This window comes from Styela clava, chromosome 5 (genome assembly GCF_964204865.1).
Source record: "Styela clava chromosome 5, kaStyClav1.hap1.2, whole genome shotgun sequence".
Lineage (NCBI taxonomy): Eukaryota > Metazoa > Chordata > Ascidiacea > Stolidobranchia > Styelidae > Styela > Styela clava.
In genome coordinates this window covers 5,220,750-5,236,525 of record NC_135254.1, presented here as the reverse complement: position 1 = coordinate 5,236,525, position 15,776 = coordinate 5,220,750, and the positions used below count along the sequence as shown (strand labels likewise).

Below are 15,776 nucleotides of genomic sequence, written 5' to 3'. Positions count from 1 at the left end.
GAAAACTCCCGTTTTACCCAGTTTCATAGCTGGGCAAGGTTATTCCACAGGGATTTTTCATATTGTTGAGCATTTTTTGATTAAACCTAATGGAATTAGGAATCAACCAATAACCTTATAATTACTCCTGCAGAGACAAACAGTAGGGCCACGAGTGCTGAAAGCCTCTGAAAGGGGAACACAAGCCATAAAATGTTTGAAACCACCGGTCTACATTTTTGTAGCGACGTATTCCTATCCTCACCAAGACCAAATTCTTAATATTTCAAAAGGTTCTTGTGTGGATAGTCAGAAAACATTTAAATGTCCAAAATGTAAGTCATACTTATTATCTCGTAAAAGTATTTTACCTTGTATGCATCTGGTAAAGTTATAACGAATTCGGAATCCCATATTATTTCCGGAATAATTCGTTTTTCTACCATCTGAAACATAACTGACTTCAACATATGGCATCAAATTTCCATCAGACGATTCGTTGCAGTATTTTTAGCGGGAAACGCAAGAGAAGAGAATGTAAATATCGGTCAGTCTTACAGCAAAAAAAGCACCGGGCACAACGGCGAAAGATTTAAAGCAACGACAAGAGCAAAAAAACCATTATGTATTTTTATCTATGTGATACTGCCAGATTAGGATTTTATGCCTAATAAGGAAAATCTGAGTGTTGACAAGGGCCGTACTTAATGGCTTGGCGGACCGGATTGTGGCCGCGGGCCGCCTGTTGCACACTCCTGCACAAAAGGCGTTATATAACTAGGTCAATTACAGGGAATATACACAATGCTTGAGAACACTTCTTTGACAGTTAGACCTGGTTTTATTGGCCATTTTGCTGGGGATGTTTATTTATATAAAATACGGCTAGATTTGCTTATTTATCACTGGGAGAGAAGAGCTGATACCACACATTAATCATATGGCGAACCATGAGCTATCGTCCGGCCAACACTTCATGTTGGGTATAAGATTAGTTAGTCAGTTATTTGTTTTCAGATGCATCGACATATTTTAAGACAGTAGAACTTAAAAATGCTTTAAATCGTGAAAAGAAATATGATTATAAATCAGTATCTAGTGGCGTATCTAGGGTGTGGAAGCCATGGCTTGTGCCATGTGCGCCGCTTGAATAGAGGCGCAAAAAGGCAAAATTTTCGACCGTAGAATGTTTTAATAAATAATTTAAACTTGGGAAAAAATTGAAACTTGTATTTTTGCATAAATAATAATGCACAAGTATCTCAATTCAACAACATCAGTCGTTTGTCCGCGTTCAACAACAATTGACATTTAATAATCAAGTGGTGAATTCTTGAGCTTTGCGCCAGGGGCGTCATTTTACGTAAATACGCCACTGCCTTCACTGCGATGCCCCCGACAAAATGAATTGCAAAAACCTGAATTACCGTGATTTACTGGTAGTATGTATGATCCAGGACACACCGGAAAGAACAAATATTTTATAAAATATTGTCGTTGGTATTCAACTGTAAGATTCAGTTGCATAAATTTGTCATTTTCTTCAGGGACAAACTTTCATGTGCAGCTTGCATTTTTCCCATATTCGTTTTTGTAATTCGGAGATTGAATGTGACCGGTTCCGTTAGAAATAATCATTTCACTACCATTGCATTGCGATATTGTGCTTCTGATGAAACCTGATAAAATGCATTTCGCATAATTGCGCTGTATTATATAAGTTTTTTTTTTTAATTGCAACGGGAATTTATCAATCATACCATATATTGTTTTGGCCCACACAGATGTATTAATTGAAGTAAAAATACTTACATTTATCAAAAACAACAAACCTGGTTAAGATATATTGAAATTGTGAAGCGACTTTATGGACACTCATTCATATATTATGACTATCGCTTTGAAAAGTATTGAGGAACTTTAGCGCAACTAAGAATTTCGAACTACTTCAATTTATATGTACAGTCTCAAAATGCATCATCATAATTCTAGTTCTTGGAATCTAGTGGTCTCCCCTAGCTTTACGGTATTTGATCTCAACGGCTGTGTGATCTTAGTGGTTTTAGTTAGAGTTAAAAACTAAATTCTATGGGAATGTCTTTATGAAATGAAAGACATACCCTAGTGCAGGGGTTCTCAACCTTTTTTCTGTCAAGTATCCCTTGAGTCACCAAACAATCAACGCGAACCCCCAATAATCTGATACCGAACAAAGTTGTGATATACTCAGGCTTACCATACGTCCCGCTTTAGGCGGGACAGTCCCGCTTTTCAGCGTTTTGTCCCGCCGTCCCGATAAGTCAGCCAAAAGTCCCGCTTTTCCAGCATAATACACAAACATGTTCTTGTTACTGTTGTTTCTGTGTAGCGCAACGCTAGCCTTCTTACTGAAGTAAAAGTATTTTACCTTGTATGCATCTGGTAAAGTTATAACGAATTCGGAATCCCATATTATTTCCGGAATAATTCGTTTTTCTACCATCTGAAACATAACTGACTTCAACAAATGGCATCAAGTTTCCATCCGACGATTTGTTGCAGTATTCTGGTTGATGATAAGTCCTTTCAACTGTGGTGGTTGAACCAACGAATCCTGCGCAATTTGCTGTTTCTAAAATAAGACATTTGTTATTTTTACGTGTTTCATACTTATTAAACGCAGTAGTCAATGGTATGGAGGTATCAGCGATGCTCTAGTATGGCATAGATAACACATTAAACACTATAACAGTGATGTGAAACTTTTTTTTTCGGTAGGCTATATCAGGGCTACTCAACTGGCGGACCGCGGTCCGAATCCGGATCTTTCGAGTATTGGATTTGGACCGCACCTAATTATTTATTTTGGATCATTAGCCCCACTTTTTGAATTTCCTATTATAAAATGACTTTCATAGTTTTGAATATATACGAAAAGAACTATAACACCATAATGAACAATTTTAATTTGCTACTAATCATTAGTCGGTCGAGGAAGTGCTCGTTTAAGGATGCCGAAATATCATTTCTGGAAAGACCGGACCCAAATAATTTTGAAGTTTCGTTTACGGACCTTCGATAAAAATAGTTGAGTAGCCCTGGGCTATATGACCATCTTCAGACATCCAGCCGGGCCACACAAAAAATTAGAGGGAAAGGCAAGAGGTGAATGCGTTCGTTTCCCGCTGATTCCCATTGATGGCAGACGTATCGCATGTAAAACCAATACTAATTATTCTAAATTCGAATTATTTGTACCGGTATCGTTAACGTCAATTCCTTCCTACTTTTTGAACTGAACCCGATATTTGGACAGAAAATAAGCGCATGAAGTTTCGATAACAATATGGTCAATAAAGACAGCCGAGACAGCTTTAAATGTAGGAATATAGGCCTATGTAGTAAAATCGGAAAATGTGAAGTTACAAAATCACAGCTAATGGGTCGTTGTCTTTCGAGGCGTCCCGATTTGAAGTCCCCAAAATATGGTAACCCTAGATATACTGATATATTAAATAACAATTTGTTGCAACACCAATTTATTGACCATATGTAACTAAATTAAATCGTCTTGTTGGTATTATGGCCCTTGTCGTCTGCCAAACTAATGAATTCTTAAAATCTCTCCCGAGTTACAATAATCATAATCACTTATCCAATGCTCGCAGCACGCTGTCTTTAAAGATTTCACAGTTTGTACGCAAAGCCTTGAATTTCACATTGTTGCGTCATAATCACAACAACGCAAGACCAGGGAAAATCTACGTTTCAATTGGCGTCTAGTTTCAATGTATACGCATTTCCCATGGTAGTAATAAAGGATATTAAAAAACAGCAACATACAAAAACTCGACTGTCATCCAAGTACCCCTGGAAATCTTCTCGTAGATTCCTGGGGTTCGCGAACCCAGGTTGAGAACTCCTGCCCTAGTGGCACCAGAATTATTGTCACTTTCGTATGCGATTGATATCACGTTGAACAATTTCGGGGGCGCTCCAGAAATGTATGTACCAATATGGAGGTAACTAATTTTTTTCGCCTACTTTGAATCAAGTTGTGTAAAGGGACTGAAATCTATGGGCCGGGGGTGTATTCACTTGGCTGACACAGACAGTCCCCGAACTCGCAAGAAACTAAAATATAGAAAATCGAAATAATATTATGACCCAACCCTCCCTGGTACATACACTACGGGAGTACCCTTTTAATAATTGCAATGCTTTTTCTGGTTGACGAAATAGAAAATTTCTCTCTCTATTTTATTGAGATTGTATACTAAAGGGGCGCCGAATGTTCTTTACATCTTCGTGAATGTTCTTTTTTTCAAGAAAATTCTCAAAAAGAAATGACATACCTTTGAACAGTAGAACTACGAATATAGCTGTAATCTTCATTCTGAAATACCGGAAAGGAACATATTTACTCACTGAAGCTAATTTAAAGCTGCATGTACTTGGTAGAACTTCGAGTATAGAAGAATGTTTAAAATTGTTTTTCTACCGTTTACGTCTTTTCACACTCCTTAAAACTAATAGAAATCTGCCTTTGTAGGTATGACAATAACAATTAGTATGATATGATTGGATTTCTATGACTGACTGCACTGGGACAAGGGAAACGCAGAACGATGTAATCAAATAAGTAATTGTGCCCTGTCTGCAGTCGCTTCGGAAGAAAAATGTTTACAATTACACGGAAATGCTCGATAATTTGACGAACTCTTTTAATTCAGTGGGCAGAATAATAGAAACGTTTTCCGATTGACTAATTATAATAATAGACGGGCGATAGTTACTCGATGCTTATGCAGTGTTTAATAACAAAACCTTCCTGACATACTGTTAAGAACGCTTAGTAAAATGATGAGTTTTGAGCATTAGTATGAAGTTTTGACTTACTTTATCACCATTGAAATCCCTATACTCTGACTTAGTGCAATCGAAAGGACCCATTCGTGCGTCAGATTTTGCATCTTGCTGATTGGCCAATGTTACGAAGTAAATAAGAAAGTCGATGCTCGGGGGAAACTTGTTCTCGGCAATTTAACACGGCGCCTTATGAGAAGTTCCAACACAATTGTTGAAACATACCTATTATTTTCACTAATATTTTAGGTAGAAAAATTTGGAAGGTCGCGTTTTCAAGTAGAATCTTAGCCGTACATGCTTATATCCTTTCATGTTCGCCAAATTACATTTATAGTACATTAAATCGTCTTTGAAGACAAGTATACCGGTTCCGAGTTGCTTTCGAAGTAAATTGGCCATTCCCATCGTCATAATTAATCATTTGACAATGGCGTTCCTTATGACGTCACAGATGAAAAGTTGTATTTATTCGTCGAAATTACCGGCCGACCCAACTTTGCTTCAATGGCCGTTTCTATTTTCTGGTTAACATTTTTCGTCTGTCAAGCCCTATAATGCCCTACCGCTCAGCTCTAAGCTGCGCTAGAAGAACAAATGACATTGTAGGATTGTTGCGGAGTCATTTTACAGCCTCAAATTGGCGTATCACTATAAAATCTTTGAAAAAATGACCAAAAATGTTTCTACGCTGTGTTTGTGGTCAAATTTAACGCACTCGATAGTTTTTTATTCTTCAATGCGCTAAATATTTAGATAGCATATATCTTAAAGTTTAAAATCCACCCTTCAGTTTCATTCTAGCCCTTATAGCAGCGGACTTATTCGATTCGGTACAACAACACAACGAAAATTTCCCATAAGACACCATTGTTTCGAGTTTTCCAAATGTGGCACAAGATGGCGTTCATGAACTTGTTTAACTCTAGGCAAGTTGGTTGCCGGCCGTTGGGGAAATCTTACCTTTTAAAATTTCTACCTTATTGTGTGCTGATTTTTTGTGATAATTTGGGTACGGTACGCTAATACCCAGTAGCAGATGTTTGCTAGCAAAAACATACATTGATAGAGAGATTCCTTTTAGATAGTTTTTGATTGTTATGTGACTAATATGCGAAACTGTTACAGTGTTAAATAAAAGATAGTACAAAATGGCCGGCCGTTGGCCATGGCAACCGCTGTTAATTGAATAACCAACGAAGGTGGTACCGGTACCGGACTACAGGTACTCGGAGATTATTTGGCATAATCCATTAATCTTAGATAAGAATAAAATGGAACTAACTCGATACCGGTATCGTGTCCTATCCAGGAGAATTTATCCACAATTACAAAATATTACAATGAGTAGGGTAGTTTTAGAAAAAGAAGTTTATGGAATACTGAAAATAAATGCTGAAATGTTCAATTTCAAATGAATCAGTGAGTTGAAGCAAGCATGGGAATCTCTTCCAATATAATGGAGAGAAATCCTATCAAGTACCGTAATAGAAAAATACGGTACCGGTAGTCAAAATAGATTACTGGTAAACCTGTAAACAGGTACGGTAGATACCGGTACCGGTACAATAGGCCGAAAGACTAAACAAGTAAGTGTAAGTAAGTGTTTATTTCAATTTTCCGTTACAACAAAACAAATAGGCAATACAGGGCAAAACAAACAAATGTACGGAAAATCAGGAAAGTGGGCAAAATCTAAAAAAGATTTAAGACGTGCTGGTGCACGTGCCCACTTACCCCACACAGCAAACAACACATTGAAGTGAATTTAAATAAAAAAGAGAGACACGAAAAATAATCCGGGCGTAAATACTTGACTGTGGAGTTTCAACATGGAGTGTAATTTCTACTATATCTGTACAAGGGACTAGCGAGAATTGTAGAACACAACAAACAAACAAACGGTGCGCAATATGTGATAAAATTGATTTGATTACAAATGCACTCAACTAATACCGGACGATAAACAACAATAATAAAAGCAGCGTAAAAGTAAACAACAACAAACCAAGTAAACTATGACAAGAGCATTCCACGCCCTGGCGTTCCAACTTTAGTTTTAATCAAAATTCATGTGCTTTGTGTAAGTAGGCTAGTCTTTTTTATGGAATCCATCATCAAATATCCGTTACATTTGACTTTAACTGTTCGTGTTATTCCCAGCTTCATTCTCCATGATAAACTCCACGCAGGCAGCATGGTCTGATGTGAACTGATCCGTATCGTTTCGGTACTATATCCAACAGCATCGTTTTGATTTAAGTTTGTATGTATCTTCTCAGTAGGGTTTATATTCGTCCGGCTTTCCAAGTTTTCGTCCAAATATTTCTTACTCCAGTAGCTATTCCACCGTCGATATTTCACGTCCGCACCCGACGGCGGTCTGATCAGTTATGTCAATATCAAATTTATTGCATTTTGCAAAGAATAATAAACGGTGCATTTTTGACTGATACATGGATGATCTCATACGTCTGTACGTAGATCCATCATAATGTGACAATTTTCATGCAACACCAGATTTGATGAATAGGCTCTTTTATCAGTTTATGAGAATATTCAAATGTCGAAACTTATGAATAATTCAGATTAAATATTAATACATAGATACTGAATAGAAAATGCCAAAACACCTACTTTGGTTGTTTTCTGATTTTCCGTCTAATTTTTCTACTTTATAATTTCCATGCAAAATATTAACTAATCCGTTTAATTACTGGTAAATATATACAAAATGTATAACGGTACACAAATTGGATGACGACTGTACAGCTGTATGATAATATGGATTAACTTATTTTCGGTGGACTTACATTGGATTACATATGATACAAAATTCTGGTGATGGTATGGTTTTATAGTTTAATTTTTACTTCTACTACTTGAACTTGTGGTGAATGTGGTTAAAAATTATGAAACTGTTAAATCATAATATAAAAAAAAATATTGGGGTAATTTATACTAATTCGACACTAAAATCTCTATACGGAAATTCTGTTCGGCATTGGAATTTATTTGGCAAAAACGCCAAAAAGAAAAGTGTTTCCATGGCTGCGCTACGGACTATTGGTTTCCCGGCGCAGTAGCGCATTCGAGTAAACATACCGGACAATATTAATGAATTCAGAAGCCAAGGGAAGTTTTAAATATATACAAAGTCGTTGCGCACGCTACTGATACTAAGAGGCTGGAGGCAGTTTTATACATTAAAAAAAATAATAAAAATGGTAATATATTGATAAAAGATAAGCATTATTCTGGTGTATGCTAAGACAGTAAGAGGTTTTTGCGTACTATGAAAAAGATTTCCAGAAAGTCCTTGGTATAGTATAATAATCAAGTGATTCCATTTTTGTTATTAGGTAAATTATAACCCTTCTCTTCCATGAATTTCAAAGAGTCTCATGGTTCAAACTAATTGTATTATTCAGCATATAGTCAGTAGAGCTAAGATCTGAAGCCCGACTTGACCGAACTTCAGGCTGGGTCGGGCTACTCTATCATTGACTTTTTTTCTAAATCAGGCGTTTTGGCCACGAGAGACTGTAGTCTGGCAAAAAAAATAAGTTGCCTCATCAACATGACACATACTGTACTAAACTCTTGCAATGACAATTCAAAGAACTCCTAAAGAAATATGAAATTTCGGTCTCGGGCCTACAAATCCAGTTTAACTAGTCGGGCTTAGTTCGGGTTTAATACCCACGGGCCTGGATCGGGCTGGAACTTTTGGGCCCGATCCTACCTCTAATAGTCAGTGATGTTTGAGTGTTAAAGTTTTTGCCTCCACATCTTTGGTTATGTATTAATGTATATTGATTCCTTCAACACAGATGTTGCCTTGGTTAATTGTAAGCAAATTTTTACTAATTGCATGCTTATTGCTTGGCAATTTGACAAATATAATATTTATGTATTTGGATTTGACTATACTATATCATTGGATGCTACTATCATATTCTGTAAATTTAATCTTGCTTGGTATTAATATGAAATTTATACTGTTAACACCGCCTCACCGGTATATTCTGGTGATAATCTGCAATGAGACAAAATTCCAAAAGATCTGAGATTAGATTAGAGGCATTGTTACCTTTCCTGACATCATATTTGAGGCCAGGTTTGAATATTGACAATTACACAAACGAAATATCTAAGTAGGCTGGATGTAAGAGACACATTCCATGTATCATTGTCAATCATATCTCCAAATTGGGAACAGTTAATGGCCAGCAAACAAATGCAGATCTTGCATTAAATAACATATATTTTGTCAACATAAATTTCTAATGTGTGAAATTTATCACATAAGCTTAGTTTGTATGAAATTAATCTGCCAAAAGGCTTGTTTGCATAACAGAGACAGGAAAAAAAGAAAATACTAGTAGCATGATAGGTTTTCAAATTTTCCGTCTAATTTTTTGAAATCCTCTGTTTTTCCATGCTAATATAAAATAAATAATTATTTATCTGCAATATCATACAATGCTTATGATGGAATGTGGACAATATTCAATACAAATGGATATGGACGAATACTGGATTATCAACATCAGATTTCAAATGTCAGTATGTATAATTAATTGTTTATACAACTGTTTTATTTTTCTACAATCATATGCAATGCAAAAATATTTACTTAGTTTATACTTTATGATTTCTTAGTTAGTTAGCTTGGTGGAAGCATTTGTGCACTTCAGTGTAGTAGAAGATAGAATGGGAATATGACCTTATATCGGGATTTGAATATATTATATTGTTATTGGGAGAAGAAAGTTGACAAAGATAGCTCAATGAAATACTTTACAATTTGTACAAATGGGAATTCAGTCCAATACGATGAAATTGGCAAAGTAGTATAAGTGCAAATTGATTGGGACTTTGAACCAGATGACCAGTGCTCAAAGAGAGGAATTACTTCTCTTTGAACACATGGATGATCTGATACATAAATCTGTTATGCCATAATTATAACAAATCGAACAAATGTAATACTGTAGTGCAAATCTCTTGATTTCATATTTAATAAACGAAATTATTGAAAACTTAGATATGTGAGGAATTGTGTCTGTTCAGGTGTATATATTTTTGTGCATTGGGGCAGTGGCATTTGGGTGCATATATGGGTAGAGGAGTGTGTGTATCTATTTTAAATTTTTTGTTTATATGCCTAATCTGTAAATTAAAATAAACCTAATCTTTAAATCTACTCTGCTAATCACAACATGGTAAACAAAATGGACAATACAGCTTGAAATTGGATTAACAATGTAAATGTGGGTGATATTTTTTGATCTTTTTATTGTACCTGTATAATTTTGTTTTACTGAATTTTTTATGCAAGTGCTCTACTTTGGGAATAGAAACTAATTGGGATCAAATTCGAACAATTAGCGTCAGTTTAAAAAAACATATGTTAGATGTATCAGTGGTTGGGAACCACTGCTTTGTAGTCTTAGTAGTTGACACTTTAATGGTCGCCCGAAACTTCACTCAGAGATATATTTTCCATTTCCGAGTGCGTGGGACCTTGCTTTTAGTAAATTCCCTCACATAAAGGGTCAAATTAATTATTGCTTCAACGCAATTAATGGTCGATTTAGGTATCTGTAATGCCTCTTACTGGAAAACTATCTGCAAACATGGATATTACAGGAGTTTGTTCTAGTCAGAGATACTTTGATCAAGAAAAGTAAATCAGATCTTTCACCTTGTCATGTTATGGATATCTTTTCGTTATACCAGCCTAGGAGTTAGGTATTAGCATATACAGACTTTTTGTTCCACGAGCAATATTCACCCAGTAGTTCCTAAATAAACTAGTAGTTACCATAGGCAGGGTTGTCCAAAACGAATCGAATATTCGAATATCAAAGTATTCGAATACCTTTTCGGCTGATTTTCGAATAATTCCGAATAGTAGCCATTTTTGGCCGTAAACGTGGTGTTTCCTTTTAACGGGAATCTTCAAACGACTTTTTACGCTGTTTCACTTATTGTAATGACGATGAAATAGAATCGGCCTTTTGATTGTTTATATTCTGTGCGACCGTACGTCGCATAGTGTTGCGACACATTTGCACGTTTGCGTGGGTGGACATTGCCGACATTCGTGTACGTGGCCTTTGATTTACAAATTCATTTCCATTACGTCGAAAAATTGAGAAAGTATGTTTATTTTATTTCTATGTGGCCTGCTTATTATTCGCATGAGTCTTCCCAAGCATGATTTGTGTAACCTTATATTTGGGTCTTAGGGTCTGCCAATCATGATATTTAATCGCAGGCTGGTTATCGTTACTTTAAAGAGAAACACGGCCACCGAGATAAAGTGAGCCTTTCGTTTTGCCGATTCAGCAGAATACGACAGGGATAGGAAAACACAGCTGTGAACCTGTGGACGTACAGTGTAGTACTTATCACATTCCAAAATTATTTCGACATTCGGGTTAATAGGTTGTCTAAAATGATTGCCGCTTTACAACTTAAATTTACCGCTAAATTTGTTAAAAATAGTTAATTCTGTGAGTATGATTCTACCAAACTAACATGATCTGGTTCTAAACATATAAAATTATTAGCGCTTATCACAGGGACACAATTTTTCTACCAGTCTTATTGGAGGTCTATATGGAAAAACCCCTTTTTTGAGTGCTAAAAATAGACATTGTCCTATTTGCCATGTGGACTTATTAGCGGGGAAATACGGTATTTATAGCCGTCATTGTTACGATATCCAATAAATTGTCACAAGTTGGAAAAACAAGTCGATTTATTAGAAAATAATTTCTGGCAAATAATTCTGATAACGATAGTTGAAAGTATCGATCCATTACCAGGATGATTTTTTGTTGCGCAAAATAATTCAATTCATGACTGGTACCAGCATTTAAAATGTCATGCCGTATTAATTTAATTCTGTTCAACGTAACTCATGGTTGTATCGACAATCTGTGGACATAAAATGTGTAGTAAACTGACCGATATTATTAAATATTGATTCCTTTTTTTATATTGATAAAATAATGAAAGTATTACCGGTAATACCAAATACAACGGGTATTTGTGGACATGAAATACGTGGTAAACTGCCCAATTATAATTAATTCCGGATTCGTATTTACAAAATAATAAAACTATTATAATTCTAAAATGCAACGGCGATCTGTGGCCTTAAAATGTGTGGTAAACTGCCCGATTTACCAACATTTGAGTTATGATAATAGAATTAAATTAACACGGTAAGGCATTTTAAGTAGTGGTATCGGTCATGGATTCGGATATTTTGCGCAGCACAAAATCATCCTAGTAAAATGTCCATACTTTTAAATACAAACCAATGGCAACCATTATCCCAATTAGTTCCCAAGAGCCGGATAAAGTATAAATTCTTTTTGCGACTTGTGACAATTTTTCGTGAGTACGAAAATAAGAATCAAAAACTAATTATATTCGACACAATATCACGGCAATCTGTGGACATAAATTGTGTGGCAAACTCGCGATTAATATTAATTTTTGATTCCTATTTTCGTATTTACAAAATACAACGGCGATCTGTGGACTTAGAATGAATGTGTGGGTAAACCAGGGCTGGGGAGCTGGCTTAAAATCAGTGTGGCTCCAGCTCCAACTCCAGAGCCAGAGTATATTCGGGCTATGGCTCCGACTCCCAACTCCGGAGCTTCATTTTTTCAGCCCGGAGCTGGCTCCAGCTCCGGCTTCGCACACTATAATGTATTTGATAGTACCGCTAAGCTTATCATTCACAAAAAGTCAATGCCTCACTGTTATTTATTTCATGATTTTATCACACACTTGGTAAGGGAATCATGAAAAATCAAGTTAACACTTAATATTGTGAGTTTCAATGGATATCTTATATTACTATATTCCCCGGCTGTTATAGACCCCATTTTTTGGCCTGAGGCATCTTATTGGGCAGCTAGGCTTGCTTGATTTCTGTGGCCAACTGATAAGCGTATTTTTCGCAGATGTTTTCTCAAACATGATTTGTGTTGACCGTACATTTGGGTTGATATATTTTATTCTGAGACGAAAAGATTTACATATAGGAACCGATAAAAGAGCTTAAACATATGGCGAACCACGGCCATACTTAAATTAAATCACATTTGTGAATAAGTATGTAACACAAATTTCACTTGGTAAATTGCTTTTGAACAATAGAATTGCACTCTGAGCACTATTCTATAAACTACAGTCGATGCAGGACAGAAAACGTGTAATGCAATAATCTCTGTACATGGAATTTTGGAACACTCAAAAATAACAACTTGCCTATTAAAAGTAGTTTTAATTACCGTATGTATTCGAAGACGCCAAAGGGTCTGCAAATCATGATATTTAATTGACTTTGTATTGCCAGCTGTTATTTGTCATATTCCCTACAACATTCAAAATGATTTTCACTACCTTTTTAACCTAAAATTACCACGTTGTTATGAATAGTTAATTTTGTGAGTATGATTATACCAAACAAACAAGATCTGTTTCTAACCATATAAAATTATTACCGCATGGCGCATATTAGTGCATAACTGACCAACAGAAAAGCAATTTTTCTGTCGTCTTATTGGATAGCTATAAAAATAGACATCGTCTTTTTTGCCGGGAAATACAGTATATTACTAAATGTTATTGGAATTAAAGTGAATAAAAACTAATTGAACATTGAATGGCCATCACATAATTCATACGAGCATTTAAAATGAATTTGTTCTTAATAAGAACAGTATCGCTTCCACTAAATCTTCTTTCATTGAGGCTCGCAGGTCCGAACGAATTATGCGCAGGGCCGAAAACAATCCTTCCACACTAACTTGGGTTGGAGGCAATGCTGTCACCATATATGCCACATTTTGAACTATTTCTGGATATTCTGGGATGGCTTTTAGAATATCAAACTTATATGAGCGATCTATTTTTTCTACATCATTTAAAGCATAAAAGAAGTCTCTTTTGAATTTGGAAAGCGGTGATAGATCTGAATTTGAGTTTCTACTTTCCTTCTCTGTTCGACGACGTTTGGCTTCAATGTCAAGGTGTTTTTCAAAATCTATTTCGCATTCGGAACCAGAATCAGAGAAGTTCCTTAAAGGCCCACTAGCACAGAGTGATTGGTCTTCGAGTTGTGTAGCTCGTGATCCACGGTGCATTCGAACAGCTATATCACATAGCGCTGCTTTTCCTCTATTGAGCTGTTCTTCACTTAGGGTAACCCTGTACATAGGATCAACATAAATAGCCGCTAATAATACAGGGTTATCGAGGAGACATTTTTCTCTGCGCAGCATAGATGCTTTTATAGCATCTGCAATGATACTACTGGATTGTGAAAGTTTATAAATGAGGTTTTTCCACTCTTTATAAAAAGACCCTGGTGTCAAATCTTGTGCCTGTAACCTTTTGGTGACTAAATAGGGCTCCCGAAGTAATTCTTCTAATTGATGTGTCTGTCGCCATTGCAAATCAGTCAAGGTTATGTCTGGATTGGCCATGTCAATTAAACTGTTTTTTATTTCTAAGAGCCGCTGAATCATTAAGTAGGTGCTACCCCACCTAGTGGCTTGATCTATTATTGCACCTTTTCCTGTTCTACGCTTCAATATAGCATCTATTTTAGGCGTCCTGGCCATGACTGAGGTTTGACGTAGCTTACTTAGGAAAGTGTGTACATGCTTTTCTTTTAAACCATCACGAATAGCAAGCTGGAGGGTATGTACTGCACACCGCATGTGCTCAATTGTATGAACAGCTGTTATGCTGTTTACAGCACTAACTAAAGCTTCATCTGATTCACCTTCATTCAACTCATCATCACGTTCAACCTCGTCCCCGATCATATCTGCATTAAGTTTCTCTATTGTTTTTGTCATGTTAGAGGCATTATCTGTCACAATCGCTAATATATGTTCTTTTCTAATTTCAAACTCTCTCAGAACTTCCTCAACAAATTTTTGAATAAATTCACTTGTGTGTTGAGCTTGTGTATCCCGTACTGATAATGTACGGATGGCTATTTCATTTTTATAATCCACAAATTGAACATTTATAGCGAAATAATTAGTTCTCTGTATAGTACAAGCGTCCATTTTCAAAAAACAAAATTTCCCATGTAATATATCCTTTAACACTCTTTTCTGACACTCGGCTTCCTTCACCACCATATCTCTTATAATTTATATCATGTCTCTCCAGTGATACTCCCAATTTGTTGGCCATTTCTCCATTTAATCCGAGGAATGCTTTCGAAGAGAACAGTTGAAGTGCAGCTGCATTATTCACCACTAGCTGTATGATATGTCTCTGGAATTTCTTTTAGTCATGGAAATGGTCACTTTTTGACTTGTGAAGTAGCTTGAGACAGAGGTTTGTCTACTTATATCGCTGTCTCTCTTTGTGTCTTCACTGTCTTCTTTTTTGACAGGTTCGAAGGCATCAAAATGATGTCTTTCCAAATGCCGCTTCAAATTTGAAGTTTTATTGATGAACCTGAGATTGCAAACGGCCCCATCTTTCTTTAATACTTGGCAGATTAGTGCATTTTTATCTCCACTCTCTTTGAAATTTTTGAACACTGCGGACTTTTTACTTTTGCAAGCCATGGTACAAGGGTTGCATTCTTACAAATTAATTTTCTCTAATTTAATATTAAATACTATTTAAAATGAAATATTATATTGTCATGAATGGCATTAAGATTCGGTGAGCATTTTCTACAAGCGAGAAATTGTATCGTATACAATATACATCAACTGGCCATTCCGACACTTAGGCATGCAAGCCAGCATGTCATGTTTCAGCATTGCTTGAACATGCCCAGACATGTCTACGTGGTCTTTACTGTTAGTTACGTCACAAAGGTAAATTAGCGATCGGCCGATCGCTTTTTTCTTGTCCACAATTGCCGATGTATTGCGCAAGCCACA

The 15,776-nt window shown here is 36.1% G+C and overlaps 2 protein-coding genes across 2 annotated transcripts; both read right to left on the bottom strand.

Moving 5' to 3' along the window:
* Positions 1-1,526: 1,526 nt before the first annotated feature.
* Positions 1,527-4,417, bottom strand: LOC144422772 (uncharacterized). The gene is made up of 3 exons (XM_078112572.1): positions 4,314-4,417; positions 2,387-2,590; positions 1,527-1,658 (listed from the first exon to the last, which is right to left on the bottom strand). The coding sequence occupies exons 1-3, from the start codon at positions 4,351-4,353 to the stop codon at positions 1,537-1,539; spliced, it is 366 nt and encodes a 121-aa protein (XP_077968698.1). The 5' UTR covers positions 4,354-4,417; the 3' UTR covers positions 1,527-1,536.
* Positions 4,418-13,550: 9,133 nt separating this feature from the next.
* LOC144423060 (uncharacterized) lies at positions 13,551-14,523 on the bottom strand. The gene has a single exon (XM_078113255.1). It carries the CDS (start codon positions 14,481-14,483, stop codon positions 13,551-13,553), a length of 933 nt encoding a protein of 310 aa, XP_077969381.1. The 5' UTR covers positions 14,484-14,523.
* Positions 14,524-15,776: the final 1,253 nt, after the last annotated feature.